Source organism: Calonectris borealis, chromosome 2 (assembly GCF_964195595.1).
Source record: "Calonectris borealis chromosome 2, bCalBor7.hap1.2, whole genome shotgun sequence".
NCBI lineage: Eukaryota > Metazoa > Chordata > Aves > Procellariiformes > Procellariidae > Calonectris > Calonectris borealis.
The window spans coordinates 153059371-153085232 of NC_134313.1; the positions used below are offsets into that span (position 1 = coordinate 153059371).

General features: G+C 40.5%; 1 protein-coding gene across 9 annotated transcripts in view; it reads left to right on the forward strand.

Annotated features, from left to right (window-relative positions):
• The first annotated feature begins 834 nt into the window (after window positions 1-834).
• Window positions 835-25862, forward strand: part of ACBD5 (acyl-CoA binding domain containing 5) — a 35427-nt gene continuing 10399 nt past the window's right edge. For 2 of the 9 annotated variants that reach the window (XM_075143970.1, XM_075143974.1), the window contains exons 1-9: window positions 956-1044; window positions 1250-1436; window positions 2739-2859; window positions 4376-4448; window positions 8173-8284; window positions 20563-20700; window positions 22279-22479; window positions 23204-23310; window positions 25322-25598. In XM_075143970.1, coding sequence (XP_075000071.1) covers window positions 1361-1436; window positions 2739-2859; window positions 4376-4448; window positions 8173-8284; window positions 20563-20700; window positions 22279-22479; window positions 23204-23310; window positions 25322-25598 — 1105 coding nt within the window. In that variant the 5' untranslated portion in view covers window positions 956-1044; window positions 1250-1360. Of the gene's footprint in view, window positions 1437-2738; window positions 2860-4375; window positions 4449-8172; window positions 8285-8412; window positions 8446-20562; window positions 20701-22278; window positions 22480-23203; window positions 23311-25321; window positions 25599-25862 lie in introns of all 9 variants that reach the window. The other 7 variants (XM_075143971.1, XM_075143975.1, XM_075143972.1 and 4 more) reach the window with 6 other exon arrangements.

Below are 25862 nucleotides of genomic sequence, written 5' to 3' on the forward strand. Positions count from 1 at the left end.
TACTAGATAAATGAACTGACTTGAATGCCAAGATTTTGTACTCGATTCTATTCAAAGGGGCTATTAATTCATCCTGTTGCTCACTGGGTAAATTATTCCACTTTCTACAAAAGCAGTTGGTTGAGCATACTTTTGTTTGGCTTCGTAGAGTGCTGGATGTGCAGCGCTTTTGAATAAGGCCATTCATTTATTTAGCTACTGAGCTAGCTGGTGGTACTGTACTGGTGTTCACCCTCATCTCCAAATACCATGGAAATAGTTACTCCCCACGTTCTAGGCTTTTAAAATCTCATGCCTTAAATTTTAATGTAAATAGAAGTCATTAAAGCTATTACAAAAATACGTGGCTACAGTGGTAATTTGGGTGAATTATGTAGAACTAGGTGTGGGTAGGAAGATGGCTGTGAGGAGGGGAGGAAGCAGCAAAACAGACTGCTAGGGTGGTGGGGGATCTCCTGAAGATAACCAAGGTCCATAAAATGGGTGGAATATAGCAGTTTTGAAATGTTCATTATCATGTAATTGTAGTTATACAAGCAGGCAAAAGAAAGGGTAGGAAGAGGAAAAAAGCAGAGAAAAACAAACAAGGAAAAAAAAAAAAACAAGAACCGTTTCCTCAGTCCACATGGGAGACACTCCCTGGGATCAGCGCTTCAACGGGTTCTCGGGCCCCAGATTGAACCTGCCATCACCCAGAGCGGCTCTGGGAGGCCCCTGGGGACAGGCTGGCCCAGGGGCTTCTCCTCGGCCTCGGTCTGGCCGCCGGGGCCAGCCGGCCGCCTCCGCGCAGCCTTCGCCTTCCGCTGCGAGGGGCTGCCGGAGAGGCAACGGCCTGAGATGGCGGCGGGAGGAAGAGAAGGCGCTGAGGGGGGGCGGGCGGCGGAGACACCTGTGTGGGGCCCGGCCGTGCCGCTGGGCGGCCGAGGGGCGCGGCGGGGCGGACTCCGTTTCCCGGCGTGCCCCTGTCGGCCTCGGGGCGGTGCGAGGGGAGGGGAAGGGCGCTGCTGTGGGGACATAACATGGGCGCCTGAAGCTGAGGCCGAGGTAGGGGTCGGTCGTTGGCTGGGCTGGAGGTGTTGTGGGCCGCGCTCGGTCTGCGGGGCGAGGTTGGTCCGGGTGCTGGGGCGGGTTGTGCCCAGCCCGGCCGGAGGGGGAGGGCTGGGGGACCGGGACGGGCACCCCGCCCCGCTGCCGCCGGGGGGTGGTGGCTGCGTATGGCCCGTCGCCTCTCAGCCCCTCTCCCGTGCAGTCGGCTGCAGGCGCCGCGACGAGGGAGACTGAACTGAACTCGCCCTGCTTGACGCGGCCCGGCGGCCAAGCAGGAGGTGGCGGGCGGTGAGGGGACGGACGGGACGGGGACATGGCGGAGACCGGCTCCGTGCACGCCACTAGGTTCGAAGCGGCCGTGAAGGTGATCCAGAGCCTGCCTAAAAATGGTAAGTGCGGCCTGGGGGGAAGACCGGTGGCATCGGCGCGGGGCCTGGCCGCCCGGCTGGCACCTGCGAGGTGGGCAGGGCCCGGAGGGCGGGGGGAGGCGACGCCCCTCTCCTGCCGGCGGCCGCTTTCTCCGGGGCAAGCGCTCCCCGGCAGGGGCGGTGGCGCGGCCCGCCGGGTGGCTTAGGCCGGGGCAGTAGGGCCGCCGTCCCTCAGCCGCCTAGGGCCGGGCGCCCGTCAGCAGGCGGCGGCTGGAGAAGCGCCTGGAAAGCTTGGTCTTCGTGCTGCCGCCCGCCTTTCCTGAAGAAACGCCGGTTCGGGGGCTGCCGAGTCCACGAGAGAAGTTCCTCAGTCAGGCGCCTGGAGGAGGGGGCCTGTCAGCTCGCCGCGGCGCGGTGCGGGAGCGCCGGGGAAGGGCCGCTGCCTCCCTGAAATCCTGAAGTCGGTTTGACGGCTTCGGAGCTGGTATCATGAGTTCCGTCTGCTGAAAGAGTTAACAGAACGGAAAAGCAAAAAAATCGGAATGTATGTTTTTGATAAGAGTAATAAAAATAAAAAAAAGTTGGTTATTACATACATCATTAATTCTGGTGTAAGTAAAGCTGGGTTTGTTGAGGTACTAAGATAAAGGTCAATGTAAACTTCTACTAATGACTAGAATCGAACCTCAAAGTATTTGATTTAATGGATTGGTTATGAATCTTCCCTGCCAGCTGTTACAGTTTTGTATTTACATTTCTTACCTCTACAAAAGTGTGTTCCACAAAGGAAGAAGAGAAAACAAAACTAGGAGAAACAGTGAAACTTATTGAAAGTGCTGTGAAATACCCAAAGTAAACAAAAACACTGCGGAAGGCTGTGTTTTGGGTTTGTTATGTTTGGTTGGTTTTTTTGGTCTTTTTTTCTTTTTTTTTAAGTTCTGGTGTCTTTCAATAAGTTACTGTTTGTGACAGTAAAGTGACTTGCAAGATACTTTGTTTACTGGGAGCTAAAGCTGTCCCTCTGAACTGAGTGAAAGGATACTTGCTTTATATTACTTATTACTCTCTTGTTATTCTAATTGTGGAGTCTGACCTTAGGAGTGGTAAAGGTTGTAGTCCCTTAAACTCAATCTGAAACTTGCTGTTTGTAAAGTAAATATTGTCAGTGGTGCTGGTTCATGGTAGATGAAGTAAATGTTCTCCATTGACTTAAATTGTACTGCTGTCAATCAGGCTGTAACAAACACACAAATACTAAGCTTGTAAAATACTCATTAATATTCTTGATTACAATGTAATTGTATTTTTAAATGCTTTCACTAGGTTCATTCCAGCCAACGAATGAAATGATGCTCAAGTTCTATAGCTTTTATAAGCAAGCAACCCAAGGACCCTGTAACATTCCACGACCTGGATTTTGGGATCCGATTGGTAGATATAAATGGTAACTTTTCATGAGTTGTTGTTTTGTTTTTGTTTTTTTTATGCTTGGAGTGGAGATGTTTAGAAGAGTGGCACCTGGAAAAAGAGTTTAGTGAGTTTATTTCTCTCTTAAAAAAAGAACATTCACAACCTTTGATGCTTGAATTTGTCTTCTATCTTGTGTTCCAACTTTCTAGCTCAAATAATTTATAACTTCTCAGAGTTGCAGGTGAAAACATTGCCTCAGGTTCTGCAGGTGGGTAGGTTTTTCTTGGGCAAGCACCATCATGGTACCTCTGCAATGTTTATCCCATGTTGTAGCATGAAATTGTAGGTGCTCTGCAGAATGAGTGATGTGGATGAGTGTCTGGAATTCTTCTTTCGCAATTTTTCATGTATGATGTGAGCATGAAGTAAATAAGCGCTCATTGACAGCCATTGATACAGCTTCAAGCTTTTGGGGAGAGGTCTGGTTTATGTATCTTTCTGGTTTGTCTGTGGCAGGGCTTCCTACTATCTGTGTTTTTCTTATGCTGGGAAGACTTCTGATTCACCAAATTGCTAAGATCTGGTTGAAAAGCCATGTGAATGCTTTGCTTATTATATTTTAATAACGATTTGTCCTGAACAAAAGTATTATTGCTGTCTTTATGGTTGTGGTCTTCTTGGGATCTGTGAAATGATTCCTTTGACTTTTTTTTGTTGTTTTTTTTCTCTCCTTCCTTCCTCCCCAGTCTCCCCAAGTCAGGGTGAAGGGGGTGTCTTTGCAGATGACTAGGGCAGTAAGCTTCCACCCACCTGGTTGGTTGTAGCTGAAATGTGAGCCACCAACCTTGGGGTTTTGCTGTAAGTGGGACAAATACTCTGGCACAGGGAAGGGACAGTGTGAAATCAAGTGCAAGACTGAGTAAGGAAATGTTTTACTCCAGTCTTGTGTTCTGACAGATTCCTAGTGGAATACTGATAAATTTGATTGGAGTTTTCTGTGTTGGAGAGGGGGAGATTTTTTTAGGTCATAAGTAGCTGCTGTGGTAACTGGGGGCAATGATTAAACTATTTGCCTACTAGATTGATGTCTCTTTCCCCGGTTACTAAACTCAAAAAGGACAGATTTTTCTTGTAGCCTGTTCTAACTTGCTGACAACTGTTTGTAAGTGCTGGCTGAAGTGTCTGTGCCTGCTCTTTTTCTGCAGTAGAGGGTCTTTTAAAAAAAATCAACATAAACAAAAGGAAAATGTGTGTGTCTCTCATTTGGGCTTGTTAAAAACTTACCAGGTACAAGATCATAGCTGGTCAGTGGGGAACTCTTCAGTCCCTAAGCTGTTCAGTTTGTTGCTTCTTTGTTGATGCACCACTATGTGATTATCCTAGCAAATTATATACTTGGGCTTTTAAAAAAAAAAAAAAGTTGTGAATTATTGTTGCATTTTATTTGTGTTGGAGAAACTTTGGGCATTACATAACTGATCTCCTTAAGGCCAGGCTGAAAAAATCCAGGCTCTGAAGATACTGAAGATGTATGTGACTTTCTTTCCTAGGGATGCTTGGAGTGCCTTGGGAGACATGTCCAAAGAAGAAGCCATGATAGCCTATGTTGAAGAAATGAAAAAGGTAAGTTTACTAATGAATGGAAGGAATCTTCTAGAACAAATATTCCAGAAATAAATTAGAGAACATGAGTACGTTCTTGCTGACTCCTACTGTCACAGCTCCAAATGAGTTATTCCCTATGTGAACTGTTACATTTCAGTACTATGCTGTTTGGCCCGTGGGGAGAAGAAAACTAAGTAGTTCATTCCAAAGCTATAGAATTTGGGTTTTTTTCAGAGAAACATGAGCTCTCTAGCTGATATGAAGCTTAAATGACAGCTAAAGAAAGTGGAAGTATTGAAATCATGGTAAAGGGGACAGTGGGGAAAAGAGTGGAACTTAAAGTACAACAAAAGAAAAGCTGATTTGCTGCAAACTGCCTCAGTTCTCAGAGTTGAGAGAGTAAGTGATCCTTATCTTGGAAAGGAAAAAACAACCCTCCAGAGGGCCTGCAGGAGCAAGAGTCTCACTCTCATGACTGGAGACATGAGTATAGTCAAATATGTAAATTTAATCATCTTTGAATTTTTTTCAAGAACTCAGGAACCTGAATTTTCTGTACTTGTCATGAAAATATTCCTTGTATATTATAGTTGCAGTCAAACAGAGTTGACTAATTTGGTCTGTCTTTTTTGGAATAGATGTAACTTGTAAACAGTTGTAATTATTAAGCAGTAAACATTCAGAATTAAAGTTTGTTGTCTTTTATTAGCTAACCCTTTTCACTGCAGTCTTTTCACTGAAGCTCTTCTAGGTGGCCTTTCCAGTTTAAAGATTATTTACTGTCAATCCGGATAAAAGTATAATTGTAATCTATTATTCTAATGAGGTTAGCATCAAGGAGAGAAAATGTAAATTCTACTCCGAATACACTTGCTTTTCTCCTAGGCCATTATCTTGACATTGAACTCTTAACATGTTTAATGATTGATACAACAAAAACTTTTACTAGGCAAGGAGCTGGAGTCTCACTACTGTTCTTTTTCGTATCTCTAAATTTTGGTAACTTAGTTCCTGCTGGTATTACTGTAGCTGCTTTAAAATGAAAAATAAACAACTTCAGAAAACACAGAAGGCCAAATATTATTCATTTGGTCAAAAATCCCACTAAATTTTAATAATTCCTTTTGAATATGTGCCACAAGATTTAGTGTTTCATTTCAAATCTTGGATTCAAAATGTGTTAACACTTCAGTAGAGTACCTTATTTTTTTTCAATACAGTAATTGGTTTGGTCAGGACATGAAAACTAAGTGAAACTGCAATGTTTGTTCTAAAAAAACCCCTAGTAATCCTCCTGTGAGGAAGTCTACTTACTTGACCCTAATGAAGCACAAATATTCTGCCTCTGTACAGATTACATGTAGGGATTGGAGAGCAAATTACTTCTTGCCTCCCTCAGCTTTGAAACTGGGCAATCTGTTTACCCTGCTTTGGTGCTGTTTCAGCTCTCGCATTTGAAATACTAGCTTCAGCTTTTCCAACCCGATTGATTCTGCTTGAAATGTCAATGGAAGTGCATTTCAAATGGATCCATTGGGTTGTTCTATCAGCACATGCTGCACTAATCCTTGTGGTGTTACTGTGGGCATTCTGCTGTTGCTGCATAGGTATCCATGTCTAAGGGGGCAAAAAACCACTTATATACTACTATCACAGGACTGTGTTTGAGGGTGTATAAGATTGCTATATTCCCCCCCCTACCCCTGGGGCATGTTCCTAGCATTTGCACATTGTGTTTGGGCTATACATGCATCAGATGACCCTGTCACAAGATACTTTTATTGTAAACTTTTTTGGTGGTTTTTTCCCTTTACGTGGTAGCCTTGAAAATCGCAGCTGTTGAGGAATGTGTCTGGCTGAGGTTTTGAGGTTCTGGTGGGAGATGACCAAACATGTCTTAGTCTTAGCTAAGATGAATCTGAGCTCAGGTGCACTTTGTTTAAGGTTAATTAATCTTCCAAGTAGCATTTCTGAAATTTTTATTAGAAATGAGTGATATCTTAGCATGAAGAAATGTTAACACTATATGGTGTTTCTAATTTAAAACAAGAGTCTTCATATATTAATTGTCTGGCATTCAAAGAAAACAGTAATTCAGGCTACATGATAACATACGTTGCACTTTCAAATTTTAAGATTGCATATTATGCCTAGTGGCTATATAAGTAAGCAGTTGATTTTGTTTGTGGAAGTATTTGCTCTTTTCTTGCTCACCTAAAAACTAGCAGTTACAAAACTCTTACTTTTAACAGAAACTGTGCGGTAAGATTCTAAGAATTGCTCCAAGTTGCAGAGAGTATTTTGAGGTCTGTTTAGAACAGATGAAAAGCAGTTACATGCAGACATTATAGAAATACACATACGAAATAGTTTACAGTGCAGACTATAGAAGTAAATACATAGCAAATACAAATGTTATTCTAGAATAGGTTTCTTGTTTCTCTCAATGCTATTGAAGTTAAAAAAAAGAATTAAAAAAAAAAAAATCACAAAATTGTCCTGTCTCTGGTTCATATCCAGCTTTGTATCTGAGCACTGAGTATTTCTAACAAATATGGAATGAATTATATAATCTGAATAGATCAGAGAAGTGGCAATGAAACTGCAGTTTGATAGGATCGTTGTCTCTTGGTATCCTTAATTGGTTTGCAAGTGTTGACTTGTTACCTGCTAGCCTGCCTGGAGCTCCTGCTTTGTGAAGTAATGCTGTAGCTTTTGCTTCTACTGCTTAGTGACGTGCTTGGTGCTCTTGAGCAGCATGTTCTGTGGCAACTTGCACCTCCACCTGTTGCTTTCTTGGTGCTCTTCTGGAGGAGGAGGTGTACTGTAGCTGTTAGTTTGCTTCTGCCTGAGTCTTTTCCTATAGCTATTGCCTCTTTTAAAAAACTAATAAAAAAAGTAGAGGATGAAAGAGCAACAAAGCTATTGGCAAAAAGCTTGGCTGAAAGGACTTAAACTAGGATGGGACAATAATATCGTATGCTTTTAAAATAATATTCAATTATCAAATCTCTTCTGTTTAATCTATTTTAGATTTAAGATTTTGCATTCCTATCAGATGATCAAAGGTTTTGGTTTTGTAATTTAAAATGAAGAAATTTTTATCAAAGGAAGAGCTCCAAATGACTTGAAGAACAGAACTTGTTTTTAGTTTGCTTTTCTTCTAGTTTGCTCTGTCTTTGTACTGTCCCAGTTTTGCTGTATTCTGTCCGTTTTGTTGTTTGGGTTTAGATGGACCCAACAGGACACTTGTGATCTGCTCCTTACATTCCACTGAAGATGGCAGGGTTTGACAAATACGAAGAATCCTCTAAGAAAAAAAAATCTTCCAGTTTCATTTTCTCTGTGGGAAGACTTGTCTATAAAATAAATTGCATCAGATAACAGCAGCCTGTTGTACTTTGAGTTGGTTTAGTTTGAAATTGTTGAAATAATGGATTCCAAGGTCTACTAATACTGTGCTGAGGCTGTCCTTTAGAGTTGGCAAATGCATTAGCTCTCCCATCTTCTTTTCACCTAAAAAAAAGTTAATACAGCTAGTTAAGATTCTCATTTGATAGATTAGTTTTATGTTGTTTTCCTTCAATTAAAAAAAAAAAGTAAAAAATCAGAATAATGTATTAAGTGACATAGTGAAATATTACTGAGTTTTACAATGACCAGCAGTTTCTAGAATCAGTTGAAATGAATGAATCATTGAAATGCTGTTTCATAAGATGCTTCATATTTTGGACTTGTGCAGATTCTTGAGAGTATGCCAATGACGGACAAAGTTGAAGAATTACTACAAGTAATAGGCCCGTTCTATGAAATAGTAGAAGATAAAAAGAACAGAGGATCTGACCTAACCTCAGGTTTGGAAAAATAACTTCCTTTATACTACTAATAATCACAACTCCAGATTTTTTTGCGCTTGTTTTCTGTAAATGATTTTAAAGCTAAATGTTGCATCTTTCTGTTCATTCTCTTTACCATATGGCAGTTCGAATGGAGAAAGTCTCTAAGTATTTGGAAGGTAGGAATAATAAATTATGTGTAAGTTCATCTTTTCCATTGTTTTGATGCTGTAGTAACTACCTGCTAACGCTTGTGACTTCTGGGCTTGCCATCTCATTAGGCTGGATTTTGTTTTATTTTGCTTTTGCGGTACAAAACAAAGTTAGACCTAGGAAGCTGCATGTTTAGTCCTTGCCTACAGGCTTTTTGAGCTGCTGAAGGAAGCCTCCTCCCAAAAAAAGGAGAGTATTTAAAACAAACAAATAACTCCCCCAACCAAATATAGTTTCTGCCTTTCCATTAATAAAAGGAACAATTAATGTGTACTGCTGCATCCTGATGTAGCTGCAGATTATCAAACTGCATGCAGAGTTGGTAATCCAGCTCTGTGATCTGATCTAAAATAAAAAAAATGCTTTTTTAATCATGGTTTCTTCAATACATACAAAATATAAGATGAGTTTGTGAAACTTTCAAGTTAAGTTTTCTGAGGCTCAAGTTCATGAAGGGGATATCTATTTAAATGTTTTAAATCTCTGACAAGTGGCAAACCTAGTGGTGTCATAGCTGCATAAAAATCGGTGTGGTGATTTTTATTTAGCAATACCATTGTGAGAATGTTTTGATAATAACAGTTATGTTACAGGTAATGTGTTTATAAGGTTGTAATATAAGCCTTAGAGTTGTTTAAATCTGGCTTAAAATTACAGTTAAAAATCGAAATGCAACAGGGCAAAACTTGAAACAGTTTTTAAAAAACAAACTATTGCACAAATTAATTGGTTTAATGTGTTTAAGAAGTAGGAGTCAGCTGGTTAAGTTGCCTTTTGCATGTGGCTTTTTTTTCCCCTACCTTAAAGGAGCATAGTTTTGATTTTGGTTTTGGTATCAAGTCTCAGACAAACAGAAATAGTTTTTCATTGTTTTTGAGGAGGGGTAGTGGTAGAAGTTTTTAAATGGCCATTTTGAAAGCTGTGTGACTTTTCTCAACTAAAATCGTGTATGCTTCATGTCTGGGATTTAATGAGCTTGCCTGTCAGCTGGATTGATGGGCAAGACTGTAAGAGTATCAGTAGATTCAGGTCAGTGATCCATGTAATAAGGATTTACTTGGACTTGGTGTCTCTGGCACAGTGCCAAAAGCCACTTCTTAAAAAAGAAATTGACTTATCTAGGCAAACAGAGAATCATGGAAGTTAAACCATACCTGTTTCAATAACAAATCTAGCATACTTGTTTTTTAAAGAGGCAGCTTAAACATAAGACAGTGTAAGTAAAACAGAATAGCAAATTTCAGCTTTATCTTGTTCTTCAGTGTTGCAATAAATCTGGTGATATGTTGTCATTCATAGAGTTTAAATCTGCAACATCTAATTATGTCACAATGAATTAAGACAGAATTTTCACAAAGTCAGTTGTATGTTACAACTTTACCATTGCATTTAAGACTTTAAAACCCTTTCTTCAGTGCTGTTATGACTTTCCCAATTAAAAGTGAAGCTGGAAATAATAATTATTACTTACAGTACAGGTCTCAAAATATTTCACAGAAGTATGGAAGCATGAATACCTTCAGTCTTCCAGATAAATGCTAAAGAATAGAACCAATCTGCCCAAGTCTGTGTTTGAGATGGTGTAGACACTGGTGACAATACTGTTAAAAATTGACACATGGTTATGTTTTGATTGTGTTAGTTGATCCAGTCCTGTTTCTTCCCCTGCCCCCAAGCCACTACTCTCTGTAGCTTCTGTTGTGGAAGGTGGTTTTCATGGGCAGGCAATTGGTATGTTCTGGAAACTGAGGCCCTTCTCTTGAGTCTTTTACTTCATACTGTACTCCCACCATCTTCTGGCCCATTCTGCTTTGAGTTTGCCCTCCATTCTTCTGTCAGATTTTAATCAGTATGAAGGTAATTGTCTAATTGTTTAAGAATGGCATGCCACCTCCTCAAAATCGACAGTATTCTTGAATTAGTCAAAGCGATAGCTGATGTAAACTTCCAGACTATGGTTGGTGTATCATCTCTAGCAGATTGGCCTCAACATCAGCTATGGCTGGTGTATCATCTCTAGCAGATTGGCCTGCCTCAAGAGAAAACTGTAGCCTTTTAAAATTGAATTTCTACTCCTTGTGGTTTCATTGAAAATGTTAAATACAAATACTGTCTTTGTGAATCAATAGAGCTTGTGGCTTTCCTTAATGAAGAACACTGAGGCCTGACATGCCAGCATTAAAATGACTTGTAACATCTACTAGACAACTAGGTCAAACTTGCTGGATCCATGGGTTACAAATATCCAGACTTGGATGTGTTGGTAAAGAAAGGAAAATAGAGAATTCTGAGCAAATCTGAGGGGTATTTCAAAAGGATCTAACCTGGGTAGTGTTTTGAAAGTTCATCCTGCAGCTGTGTGAGAAGCTTAGGTTCTCTAGGAAGTTCATACCTGTCAGAAAGAGACTACTGACTGAAGTACTTCTTTACAGAGAAAATTATTGACAAATTATTTTCAGGTACATAAAATACTAGATATCAAAGAAGAAAGTGGGATCTTAGCCGTCATAGCGCTGCAGAAGAGAATAGGTAACTGTTGCAGTATTACAGAAGGACCCTTTTGTTTGCAGCTGCTGGAAGAGTAGAGGGAGGACTATCAGGTAAGGTGGGGGTGTGCTGGGGTGCTTTAGAAGAGCAACCTTTTAACTTTTTGCACTTGCTAATAAATGCACAAGAAATCTGATGTCTAAGCCAATGCTAAAAAGGCAAGCTTCAAAATACCTTTGCTCAGTGAATTTGAAATTTTCAGAATGGGCATTCAAGCTTCCTCGTTATGTTATACCTGAAGAAGCCAAAGGTGGTCTAGAATTGGCACCCTACTGATCTGATACTGGGCGAAAAATATCGAGAGTTTCAGAGCCAACTCATCCTTCTGAATGTTTCCTTAAGAATGTTTGTGGATGTTTTCTTTTTTCTGAATGTGAGAAATCCAAAGGGGGGCAAGAAAATCCCTACCTTACAGGCATGTACTAAGTTAACTCAACTAAGCAAAGTATCTGGAAATTGTTCACAAGTTCTTCAGTAGAATTTTCCTACTCTTTATGCTTTGTGGCAAGGCATTTAATCTGTTTTAAAATCCTACTAAGTAAAGATGACCCTTTGCCTTTATGCTGAGTAGTAGTACTCTTTGTAAGCCTTTGTGAAGACTAAATGTTGCCTCCAGTAATGACAAGTTGTGCACTGCAGAGGCTGTGGAAAGTTTCAGCATTATAATGCTCCTAAACTTTGTCATCCTAATGAGTGTTTCTCTCCTGAAAACTTTGCTCCCAGCTGTATTGCAACTGCACCTATTGAAGCAAGATGACTCATATTGCTGCACATGCTGGCTTTGGGCAGTGCTGATTGCAGTTTGCGCTAGGAGCCCACGCAGGGCACTGCTTCAGTAGCAGCTTCTGTGAATGGCGGAAGTTGGCCTGGCTCACAGGCAGATTCGGCCGTTTACCAATTTGCTCAGTGTCTTCCTGCATTGGGTATGGGAGCTAGGTTTAAAAGATGATACTCGCTGAGAACAAGCAAATACATGTAAACGCTTCAATTTCAAAGGTAGTAGTTAGTACACGACATAGGTAAGCTTGGAGGGGAGGATTGCACTTGAAAAAAGTGAGTCTGTGCTTAATTACCACTTTCCAGGTAGAAACACTTGCTCTTAAAATGCAATATATTTTCCAACTGTGCTTCTGTAGATTGCATATGATTAGTTTCTCTTTTCAAACAGTTTTATTTTCTCAAAGAGCTTCTCATGTTATTTTCAAATCTTTGCTTTGTAATAGAGCATTTTGGTGGCACGTTTTTCCTGCTTATGTGTGGGCCTCTTCTGTGAAACACCCTCTGTTTGCTGCATAAGCTCACTTTTTCATTTCTGTTTGACTTCAAATACACTTGCTAAACTGATTTCCTTCCTTCTGCTTCCTCTTTTCTTTACTAGGCGTTTTAAGGAACTCAATGGCTGTGAATCTTCTTAATGCTTTGTAGGAAGGGGGAAAATACTAAAATCCCTGAAATAGCTGTGCTTTAGTAGGATGTGTTGAATGGGTGGCAGCACCACAGCTAAGAGGTGCATTAAGGCAGGGCAAGCATGGGGCAGAAGGAGCTGGTGGGTGAGAGAGGTTTTTAAAATTCCATCCTTTAAACTTTTTCTCCTCTTCTAGTTTCCAATGATAAGCTAAAAGCTATAATCGAGGTTACAAATTATATTCAGGGAGACCAGTCTGAAATTTACTATACAAATATTTTTCTTAATATCTCACTAGTTTAATAGTTTACCTTAATAGCATCTAGAACATTCTCTGCAGCGTTTGCTGCAGGGTGGGATTATAGGGTTAAGGGCCGGGCCAGCAAGTGCCAAAGTCAGTGGAGAGTCTCAATGAGATGTGGATCAGTGTCTCAACAAGCTGTGGCTTGTCCTGTTGCAATATATACCTGTTTCAGGCTTTCCAGTTCAAATCTGAGCCTACTTTGTGATTCAACTTCAAACTGATGGTTTTATGCCAGTGTTGTCTAACAATGTTGGAAATTAGGGCAGAGCATCAGTATAGCTCAAGCCTGAGGATATCAACACCTTCTCTCATACAGAGTAGTAGAGAATGTATCACCACAGGGTGAGCAGCGGAGTATCCAAATATGAAAATGTAAGAATAAAAATTGTTTCTTTCAAAGTGGAGGGAGCTAAGAGAAGCTCTCTTCCATGGAAAGAAAAGCCTGTCTGTATTCTGTTTCATGCTGGATTGAGTTAACATAACAGTTTTTGTGCATAATTGGTCTTTGGACCTGGATTTTTTTCCTCCAGCCAGACAACAGTTCCCTGCAAAAGAGAAAATAAGTTGCAAAAGCTCTTCAGGTTTTGAGAATCTAGCAGATGTACCCACTTGCTATAAAATGTTGGTGTCTTATATTTTAGAGGTCTCACTTGTAGTTAAGATCTTTTAATGAGAAAACTGAAATCCAGATTTCTCACACCTCTGTTCTACAAAGACAAGCTACAAAGAAGTAGTAGACAGAGGTATGGGAGGCTGGGGAAGAGCAGATGTAGGTAGTTGTATTTTGATTGCTTTCAGAAAAGTGCCCAGTGGGCATGGGCTGGTGTCATGCATAACTTCGTTATAGCAAAAATAATTACTTTAATCATAGCCTCTAAGATGTATGGAAAAGCCATCTGTGTTATCTGTGAGGCTGTGTTTAACATGGGCATTGTAAAAGGCTGTTCAACTTGTAGACTTGGAGTAGGTAGCAGGAGAATATAATCTTAATGTTATTTTCTGTTTGTTTTTTTTTCTTGTACAGGACAAAACAATTTTTGATTCAGGCTACAATATTATAGACCAGAGTTTCTGGACTATAGGTGACTCAGCAATTTGGTTTTCTGTTGCTTTCAAGCATAATTCAGTTTTCTTTATGGGGTTCTGAGTTCACTATGCTCATGGTTTTTATTTTCTGGGACAAAACTCAAGAGTGTAATGCTCCTCTTTACTTGCCACATGAAGTAAAAGTTCCAAATGTTGACTGTATCTCTTCCACACAGAAGGGAGCTTAGGAAGTCCTGCTCATTATCCCAGAGGGAGGTAGAACCAGACATGGGGACATCCTGGATACTGAAAGATCTTACTATTCTTGCAAGTTTCTATAAATATCTAAGAAGCAGCTATTCTTTGTATTCATTCTTGTGTGTGATCGTTGGCTAAGGTGTTGACACTAAATTGGCAAAGCCTGGATCCATTGGTCTCGCTGCACATGCACCATGTAACTGACCTGCGTGTGCTTGGTGGCCCTGTACTCTGGGTATTGAAAAGTGTAAAGGTCCAGGATGACTAGTCAGTAATCCTAAATACCATACTTGCAAGTTAACATAAATGTCTAAGCTGCTGCTATTGTCTGTGTTCATTCTTATCCACAAATTATTGTTTTGATGTTTATAAATGGTAAATAAAGACATGGGTATTGTTGATTAAATTGTTTTTTGAAATACAGTGGCATCTCTTTGAGTGTAACAGCTTGAAAAGCAGATGAGCAGAGAGGAATGCTGATAAAACAAGGCTGTAGTCTTTTGGAGTATTTTAAGAGAAAAATAAAGAGGAGGAGAGGCTTCTTTTTCTCTGTTTTAGTAAAGTTTAGGAAGACTAAACAACAAAAAAGAAAAACTGTGTAGAGGAAGATCTGGCTGCCATGATCTGTGTGCTTAGGGAATACATTTTTCAGAGAACTTACACTTAATGCACTTAAAATTAAAAGTGATAAAACAGTGGTAGTTAAAGTAAGGAATTTTATATTTTTTCTGTCTCTATTTTTGACAGACCTTTCTAAAATCTTTTTATTTGTGATAGCAGCTCGTTTGAGTACTATAGAACAGATGTTACAGAGCAGGCTGGGCCCCTGGAAACTTTCTTTGTAGTGTGCTATATTAAAAAAAAAGGGAAGGAAATGAGGGTATAGAAACTCATCATCTTCTAGCTGAAGAGCTTATTGCTCCCAGATGCTTGGATGTACTCCTCCTTTCTCACTGCGATTACTCACTGCAGTGAACTCCTTGCAGTATTGGGATACATCAGTTTCAAAAAGGAGGTGGAGATTTGTGTAATTAAGTGTATTGGAAATGGCAGAACGTGGTTGCATAAACTTGGAATTGAAGCAGGGAACCTACTTGGATCAGTAACAAGCATGAAACATCAGGTTGTGATGGCAAGAAAAGAATTCTAGTTACCTGATTATCAACAATTTTGTACAGCGTATAGGTCTCTCTCTGCGACTCAAATTATGACAGAGCTCGAGTCTACTTCAACGCAGGAGTGCAAAGAGATCCCTATATAAGGTGATATAAGTGTAGGTCATGGAAATAATATTTTAGTGGCTAAGATTTTGCTGCTATTGAGCAGATAGTAAAGTTATGGTATTTTACGGAAGTCCATAATTAAATTATGAGGATCTACACAGCTAGTTAAATGTTTTATGATGTGTTTCACCCACTATTGTAGAGTGTTTCCTGATCACTGGTATTTGCAAAGAATGAAAGAGGCTGTAGGACTTGTGTGAGGATACTGTGTTATGCTGAGCCAACCATTAGCACAGCTCTAGCAGTGCATGTTGATTTTGTATAAGAGTTACATGCCTGTTCAGAAAACCAAAAACACAAGACACTTGAGAAAAACCTGCTAGGCTAGGTTTTCTTTGTAAAAGGATCCTCGAGCTGGGGCAGATCCACAGGGGCATTTCATAGAATGGTTTGGGTTGGAAAGGACCTTAAAGATCACTTAGTTCCAACCACCCTGCCATGGTCAGGGACACCTTTCACTAGACCAGGTTGCTGAAAGCCCCATCCAACCTGGCCTTGAACACTTCCAGGGATGGGGCATCTACAACTTCTCTGGGCAACTTGGTCCAGTGTCTCACCACCCTCATAGTGAAGAATTTCTTCCTTATATCTAATCTAAATCTACCCTCTTTCAGTTTAAATCTGTTACCCCTTGTCCTATTACTACATGCCCTTGTAAACAGTCCCTCTCCAGCTTTCTTGTAGGCCTCCTTCAGATACTGGGAGGCTGCTATAAGATCTCCCCAGAGCCTTCTCTTCTCCAGGCTGAACAACCCCGGCTCTCTCAGTCTGTCTTCATAGGAGAGGTGCTCCAGCCCCTCTGATCATCTTCGTGGCCCTCCTCTGGACTTGCTCCAACAGGTCCATGTCCTTCTTATGTTGGGGGCCCCAGAGTTGAATGCAGTACTCCAGGCGGGGTCTCACGAGAGCAGAGCAGAGGGGGAGAATCACCTCCTTCAAGCTGCTGGTCACGCTTCTTTTGATGCAGCCCAGGATATGGTTGTCTTTCTGGGCTGCAAACGTACATTGCTGGGTCACGTTGAGCTTGTCATTAACCCCCCCAAGTCCTTCTCCTCAGGGTTGCTCTCAATCCATTCTCCACCCAGCCTGTGTTTGTGCTTGGGATTACCCCAACCCATGTGCAGGACCTTGCACTTGGCCTTGTTGAACTGTGAGGTTCGCACGGGTCCACCTCTCAAGTCTGTCAAGGTCCCTCTGGATGGCATCCCTTCCCTCCAGCATGTCAACTGCACCACACAGCTTGGGATCATTGGCAAACTTGCTGAGGGTGCACTCAGTCCCACTGTCCATGTCACCAACGAAGATGTTAAATGGCGCTGGTCCCAATACCGACCCTTGAGGAATGCCACTTGTCAGTGGTCTCCACTTGGACATCGAGCTGTTGACCACAACTCTGTGAGTGAGACCATCCAGCCAATTCCTTATCCACTGAGTGGTCCATCTGTCAAATCCATGTCTCTCCATTTTAGAGACAAGGATGTCATGTGGGGCAGGGTCAAATGCTTTGCACAAGTCCGGGTAGATGACGTCAATTGCTCCTATCCACCAACTCTGTAACCCTGTCATAGAAGGCCACTAAATTTGTCAGGCACGATTTGGGAAGCCATGTCGGCTGTCACAAATCACCTCCTTATTTTCCATGTGCCTTAGCATAGTTTCCAGGAGGATCTGCTCCATGATCTTGCCGGGCACAGTGGTGAGACTGACTGGCCTGTAGTTCCCCGGGTCTTCCTTTTTTCCCTTTTTAAAAGTGGGGGTTACGCTTCCCCTTTTCCAGTCAGTGGGAACTTCACTGGACTGCCACGAGTTCTCAAATATGATGGATAGTGGCTTAGCAACTTCATCTGCCAGTTCCCTCAAGACCCACGGATGCATCTCATGAGGTCCCATGGACTTGTGCACCTTCAGGTTCCTTGGATGGTCTCGAACCTGATCTTCTCCTGCAGTGGGCGGCTCTTCATTCTCCCAGTCCCTGCCTTTGCCTTTTGTGACTTGGGTGGTATGGCTTGAGCACTGGCTGGTGAAGACTGAGGGAAAAAAAGTCATTGAGTACCTCAGCCTTTGCCATATCCTGGGTAACCAGGTCTCCCATTTCCTTCCAGAGAGGGCCCACATTTTCCCCAGTCTTCCTTTTATTTAGGCTCCTGGCTTCCATATAGGTAACAATAGGTGAGAAGTTAGAAATAAAATACATATTTTTGCGAAACTTGGCCCTGTTATACAGGTCATGGAGAAGAATTGTAGTGCTGCCTTTAAAGAAATATATTTAAAATTGCTCTTAGGAAATCTCTTAATAGAGCTGATACAAGAAAATAAATAAATAGTGAAAGCTTGTAGAGAGGCTGTATGTCTGTTCTTCACATCCTTTCCATCTCACCATTTTCTTTTGTTAAATTCTTCCTGCTGTTTCCATGTTGTTACTGTTACACAGCTCTTACTATATCGTATTTAAAAAAACACTCCAGGCTTTTACAGTAGAATATAACTCCTGGTACAGCTACAGAGCAGTACAGCTTCGATTTAGAATACTGTCACAAATCTCACAGTTTGGTGTTGTAAGCAGTGAGATGAAAATAATAAACCAAGAGGGATTCTATAGTATCTAAACGAGGGCAACAGAAAAAGCCACTAACATTTTGCCTGCAGTTGAAGCGTGTAAACAGAAAGAATAAAGAGGTGGATGGATGGGTGGGATTAGCACAAAGCAAATAAGGTTTTAAAAGGTTGCTTGACTCTTATTCATCATTCATATTAAAAGAGACATTCCTCAGGAAGTAGCCATTAACCTACCAACAGGGACTGTAGTCACTACTAGTTGGCTGTTTAGTCTTTAGCCCTATCATCCCCAATATTAGTCATCATTGCTGGTTTCTTAGCAGATACTGAGAGTAACAAGGAGGACGGCAACAAACTGTGATTTTATCGTGTGGTAAAGCAATTGGGAATGGACCTGATGAGCATAGCAGCGTAAAGGTTCTGAGGAAAAGTACACAATTAAGCGTGATATTTCAAGTGGCCAAATCTCTGTACAATGCTGTGTTCTTCAGAGTCGGCATCAAAGCAGTGCCTCTTTATGGTCTTCAGGAGCACTTTTGCTGAGAATGATTTTGTGGAAGACATGATCCTGATGGATTTCAGTTATTTAGGTGTCCCATGGCATGATACCATAAATCTGTTACTGTTGATACTTTCTCTCAGTTCCACCTCTTTATTTAAATATATGTGATGTATCGCTTAGAAGTTTCCCCAAATGAATAATCTCCTTGCTGAAATTAAGTGAAGAGAAAATATTCAAAGACCTTCCCTTCCCTTCAAAAAGAAAAAAAGTAAATCTTAAGAAAAAAGCTCATGGTATAGCTGGGGCTTTTTACAATATCTTTGGTAGGGCGAGGAGGTTCACAGTTTTGATTCGCCTTCCTTCACAGCTAAATGTTCCTCCTAGTCTTGTCTTTCCTGTTTACTCCCACGACTGGGTAGGACACACAGATGATTGTGCCCCCACTCCCTTTTTGTTTCAAAGGGAAGCTTGATGCTTGCCTTACCATGCCAAGGGAGCTGTGTCTGTGCTTAATGCTCATGCTGTGAGGACTTAACTGCTACCTTATCCTCCTCAAACTGCTGCTTCTCAGAAAAACATCGTGAGAATTGGGTTTCACAATAAATGAAACATGTTTACAAGAAATTAACTGGAAATATGTTGGGATTTTTCTTCTGTGAAAAAAATTTCCTTGGAAATAAGAAGTGTTCTTCAGTGAGGAGAAAATGAGCGTGTGATTCCTTATATTCTTGTAATCTACAAGACAGACAATAGCTTTTCCAGTTCTCTTTTTACAATAAAAAAGCATTTTTTTTAATCTTCAGATAAAAGTTGGATTAAATCAATCCAAAACACTGACGCAGGGTGCCCACAGAAACCTTACCTTGCAGTAAAACTAAGGTGAACAAGATATTTAACATATTCATTATTTCTATGCAAGAAGTTAAGTTATTTTGCCTTTTTTTTTTTTTTAAAGCACTACGGATAAGCTTTGAAACTAGAGGAATGTGGGAAGGTTCTTCATTACAAGTCTAAAACAGAAACCCTTAGCTCTAAATTACCATGCAGCAAAGAAAGTAGCGGAGCTGGTTTGGCAACTCCAGTATAATTGGATATTATTTTGCTTTTAATGTTAAGCCTAAACATAAGAATTAATCTTTCAAGGTTCTGACGAGGGAAAGTAGAAATTATGCAAATGGAATGCTGTGGTGACAATTAAAACAGACAGGATTCAGCCTTGGAGTCAACATGTAAACTGTGCGAGTGCCTCGCAGAAACTGTCCCCTCTTTGTATCTTAATCACTCTGTCCTAACATAGGAAGCTTAAATGATCATTAGGATGTTTTTAACTGTATTTTTTTTACAGGAGGTGGTAGAATTGTCCCTTAAAATCTCCATATTTTTAAAGGATCTTTACTTGCAATTCTTTGTACACTCAGAGTAAATTGTTTGTGATTCTTGGAGTGATCAAAGATGTGGAAAACAAGGATTTAGCAGTTACTTTGTCTATTTCAAGATTTATTTTTTTAAATATTTATGTAATTAGACATGCAAACAAATGCTCAGTGCATTTATTTCATCATCTTTTTCACTGAAATCAGAGAATTTATTTCCATATGCCCTTGGCTAGATAAAGATCTGTATAAACTCGAGTCTTCTTACCACATTTTGCGTCTGCTTAAATTGCTGCAGGAGAAGATGCATGGGATATTGTATCTACCTTCTGCAGAATCCTGTTGCTCACATAATTTAATAAAATGTTTCAAAATTTGCCTTTGAATTGAGAGCAGTTTTGAAGCATTTCAGCCCAAAAGGGAACGTCTGTAAAAATGCTGACTTCTGGGTTTAGAAGAACATGGCCACATGAGTCCTAGAGAAAACTGATCTGCAGCTGCAGTTACTGCAGCTATACCATAAATATGGGTAATAGTCTTGGTCAGAGACTCAGTAGTGAAAGTGGCCTGCTGCCTCTTTCCAGTAGGCTTCCTTGGAATCATTGAGAATCTCTTCACCAGTAATCAGGCATTCTGTGGTGAGCCACAAAAGAGAAACATTAAACCAATTAAGGAAGAGCTTACAGAAATAAAGCTGGCATTATTTGGTACACCTTCTAATATGGAAATACTTTTGTAGAACTATGATTAATAGTTTGCGGGGGTGGGGGGGTTCTATATTTGTTTCTTATAAAATATATCTTTTTTTCCTCTCTGAATTTTTTCTTAGACCTTAGTAATGTCATGAATTCCACTCCAAATATAAAGGCTGTGAATGGAAAAGCTGAAAGTAGCGATAGCGGAGCAGAATCAGAAGAAGAAGGGCTTCGTGAAGAGGAGGAAAAAGAACTGCAGCTAAATGGAAAGGGTATGTTTTCTTCACTTGGACCACTGTCTCTTCCAAAGTTATTCCTAGCCACCTAAGTGGCAGAAAATCCCAAAGGATCATGAATGCTGTACCTCTTCAGGAGAATTAGATGCAAATACACATGGATGCGTGTGTGAAGAATGGCAGCGTCTCAACCTGGGTTATAAGATTTAGAACTAGTAGAAATTTGTGAGCTATACCATACAATTTTTGACTTGGCTAGGAAGTTCTATCGGTAGAATCATAGAATCATTAAGGTTGGAAAAGACCTCTAAGATCATCGAGTCCAACCATCAACCCGATACCACCATGCCCACTACACCATGTCCCTAAGGGCCTCATCTACACGTCTTTTAAATACTTCCAGGGATGGAGACTCAACCACTTCCCTGGGCAGCCTGTTCCAAGGCCTGACCACTCTTTCAGTAAAGAAATTTTTCCTAATGTCCAATCTAAACCTCTCTTGGTGCAACTTGAGGCCATTTCCTCTCATCCTATCGCTAGTTACTTGGGAGAAGAGACCAACACCCACCTTGCTACAACCTCCTTTCAGGTAGTTGGAGAGCACGATGAGGTCTCCCCTCAGCCTCCTCTTCTCCAGACTAAACAACCCCAGTTCCCTCAGCCGCGCCTCACAAGACTTGTGCTCCAGGCCCTTCACCAGCTTCGTTGCCCTCCTCTGGACACGCTCCAGCACCTCAATGTCCTTCTTGTAGTGGGGGGCCCAAAACTGAACACAGGATTCGAGGTGTGGCCTCACCAGTGCCGAGTACAGGGGCACGATCCCTGCTCCTGCTGGCCACACTATTTCTGATACAGGCCAGGATGCCATTGGCCTTCTTGGCCACCTGGGCACACTGCCGGCTCATGTTCAGCCGGCTGTCAACCAGCACCCCCAGGTCCTTTTCCTCTGGGCAGCTTTCCAGCCACTCTTCCCCAAGCCTGTAGCGTTGCCTGGGGTTGTTGTGGCCAAAGTGCAGGACCCGGCACTTGGCCTTGTTGAACCTCATACAGTTGGCCTCGGCCCATTGATCCAGCCTGTCCAGGTAGGCTAGCTAAAAGTCTATACCCTGTATTGTTTTGTTTTTTATTGCCAGTGCTGTTTGTAAGAGCTGTGAATGGCTACATGGGCTATAACAGTAGAATTGAAAATAACTTTTTTTCTTCAGGGAAAATAAAACAGAACTTTCAGCGAGATTCGTTTAGGGTGTCCATAAGAGCATCAAGTCCATACCAGCATCTAGTGAAAACCAAATGAAATTACATATTTAGAACTCTATACAGATTTTTTCCTCCAAGGATGTTAGGATAATTACTTAGTTTATCAGAGACCTACTTTGGATTTGCTTACGTATGTTTTAAATATCATCTGCTTTTTATGCAAATTAAATTTTATATTTACACTTTTTACAAGAACAGAACAGTCCCTGTGAATGTGAATCTAGGAGCATTGATATATTTTGTTGTGCAGATACATTATACTTACAGTCCACTAGAAAGTTAGCTACTTGAAGAAACATGTTTTGAGCTATTAGGTGCGTAGCTTTCTGTTTGCAAGGTTTTCTTTTTCCTTTACAGACTATAAGAATGTGAAACCAGAATCAGCACCTGCTAAGGATTTGGAAAGTATTGTTACTAATGGCTGTTACAAGGACAGCTTTATCCCAGATATGCAGAATGGCATCCAGACTAAATCTGCCCTGAATGGCTTGAACCCGGACGAAGAAATAAAGAAAACGGAGCCACGCCTAGAAATAGCTAATAACAGTGCTCACCAAGGTATTGTCCTTGCAAGACCGTATTTTCATTTGCACGTTTTTCTTGGAAAATATTTCTTTTCTTGAAAGCTTAATCCTGGGATTCAGAGACTAGCAATGCTGTCTTTCAGTTGTAGAAACCTGAAGAAAGAATACTCCAAAAAAAATCAAATTTAATACCAGTTTAAAATAAGGCTTTCTTTTAGGATCTCCTGCAGAGAGGTGGATTCAGAGACAGAGAGGCCCAAAACCACAGAAATACAATTGTTTTCTTTTAAAATCATTATACTACCTATGCAAATACTATTTGCCTTCGAAAGCTAATTCATAGTGAAATGAAAATCACCAATATCTTACTTGTCTTTCTCAAAGGTTGAACATATTATAAATGCCAGTTTGTTGAAACTGATGTCTAAATATATAATTTTAAAATTAACAGATAACTTCAGGGAAAACTGCTTTATACTGAACTTAGGAAGGAGAGTGGAATGAACAAGGTGAAATTAAAATTATCAATTTATAATACAGAAATGCCAATATGAGGTATAGTTTTCCCATTAGTAAAAGTTTTGTATAATTCCTATATTAATATAACCTCTTTATTCAGAATCTAACTTCAGCATGACAATCATAGATAAAAGGGGCATGAGTTGAAGCTCACCTAGGCATTTTAACTCATTGCTTTACTTTTTGCCAGGATTGGCTCACATTTAAAAAGCATTTGTGCATCTCTCCTTTCCGTACAGGTGCAAATGAAGAGAATACTGAAGAGGTCTCAGCAACTCAGCACTTAACCAGTGATTCAGACAGTGAAGTTTATTGTGACTCTATGGAGCAACTTGGACTAGAAGAGGTAGGGGCTTAGTATTCCTAGGTGTATTTTAAAACTAGTATGCTTATTTTTAAATAAGTTCCTATCTGTCAGATGAACCTGGACATGCAGAGGTGAATGAAATAACTCATGCATACCTTTCTCCTGTTTGGACTATTGTTTTTTGTTCTTTTTATTGTCAGTCTTTTACAACTTGGTTATTTGGAAATTTTTGCCCTCAGAGAATTTATGTGAGGAGAAGGTATCAAAAACAACAGTACAAAGAAACAACTGTCAAAACAACAGTACAAAGAAACAAAGGGCTGTGTCCACAAATGAATTTTGGGTCTCCTAACATATATAGGGACCAGAATCCATATCTCTAAGCAGCAGGGAGTGTCTTTGTAACAATGAGCTTTTTGCGTGCTCTTTTTCTGGTCTAATGAATCCTGCATTTGTTTCTTAAAATAAATAAAGAGTAAGCCGTGGCAGGTGGCCTGTAGGCCAGTGCATGAAAGTGGCCTAGGTCTAAAGAAGTGGGAGTTGACAATGATTTTTGGGTTCTTTTGTACTCTCTTCAGCCATAAGGTACATCTCTGACTTCCATATAAAAGGTGGGCACCAACTGTGCTGGCTTAGTTTGTCTGAATTTGAGCTCCTGCTCATTGTATTAACCGTAGTCTTAGTTGACTTACTGGCTTGGTCTTCCTTCAGAGGTCCAGTTTAAGTGTGGACTTTGTAGATTGTACTCAAATGCCTAGTTTCCTGATTCTGGGGAGGAATATATGAATGATGCATGGGATCAGAAAGACCAATAAGCACTCTAATATTGCATGATTGTCTTGTCTAGCTGTTTCCTGACGATCTAGAGAATTCCTTTTAGCAAATCAAAATTTTACCCAGTAATGAAGCGTGTTGGGAAAGGTGATTTGGTAGAAGTGCTGCAACCTCTCTTATCTAGGTGATTTCCCAATCATCTTGTGTATCGTTTGAGCTTGTTTGAGATTCTTTAATTGAAGTGGGTGGATAATTTGTCAGAATTTCCCAACCTGCATGAGAAAAGTTCTAGTTCTGAACAAAATAATGACTGTTCAGGTATGTGTAAATAAAGACACAAGTGGAACTACAGATGAATCAATTCAAACTAGAAGAGGTTCATTTAAAGAATTAAATACAGCTTTTTATTGGAAAAGATGTAGCAAACACTCTGTCCTTCAGTTCTGATGATAGTTTTATGAACTGCTATTTGACAAATGGGATGTTGGCAGCAGTTTCCATTTCTTTGCCCCTCCTTTTGGTTATTTTGGCTTTTTCATGGAGTTATTTTTCAGCTAGCTGAGGTCCCCAGTCTGCTTCAGCATATACTTGTGCAAGTGCTTGTCCTTGCACTGAACAAAGGGTTGCATGAACCACCTTTGGGCAGTCCTGTTGCAGAACATGTAATTGTGACCTGATCAATGCATATGTCGTCCATTTTTAATATCGTCCTATAATACCACCAATTTTGAGTGAGACGTTGATAGAATACAATGCCTTTCTTTTGTTTCATGAGAGGTACAGGTTGCAGCCAAGCTGTTTTGAACAAGTTGATAATAAACAATGTGATCTCTTTGCTGTGAGTGTAAACACTGCCTACTCAAGGTTGCTAATAGCACGTGACTTTTGACAGTGTGGCTCATGAATCCAAATTAGGATACTATTTCACTGTCTAGGAAGCAAAGCCAATTTTACAAGGGAAAACTGAACATTTTCAGATCTTAATGTTCTATTTTAGTGATTACTGAGTATTACTGCATGTTAGAAATGTCTAAAGTAATTTCAAGTGGTATCACTGTTTTGAGAATATTTGCCTCAAATGCCTTTTCAATCTGAAAAGGACATTTAGACAATAGTAAGCGCATTGTACAGGAAAATAACTGCTCCTGTTAAAAGAAAATTCTTAATTCTGGGCAAACTATTTTGCTGAAGTGGAAGTAGAGATGATGTTCTTTATTTTTATTGGTTAACTGTCATGTGTTACAGAATTTGATTACTTGCTAATGTTAATTTGTAGCCCTTGGAGATCATCACATCAGCTAAAGGATCTTTAAAGCATTCGTCCCACTTCTTGGATGTAGATCACAGTCTTCTGTTAGAAAATACGGATTTTCCAAGGCACGCTTGCATGACTTATGAGAATCTCCAACCTGGAGATACTGTAGAGGGAACAGCTCAAGAACAAGGCGAAGTCAAATGTGGAGGAGAAGATGGCAAAGCCAGTAATGGGGGCCCTCACAAGGAGAAGAAAGGTGGAGAAAAAGCGGATTTCTACAGTGTCAGAAGAGGGAGAGGTACTGTGCACGCTGCTTTTGTTTTCCCCACTCTCCTAATTGCCGTAAGTTATTGGTGCCTGAGAAGCACTTGTCAACATTGTCCAGTAAAATAGTCATGCGGTATAGTGCTTCTGTCCTTCACAATAAAAATAGATAACAAAATCCTAATTACAGTGGGTGGCAATCAGCTTTGTCTTCAGAGTATTTATTTGCTATGTGCTACGGAGATCTTGTATAAGCATATTGGCTTTTTCTGTTTTGGCTTACCTTAAACTCCAGCTG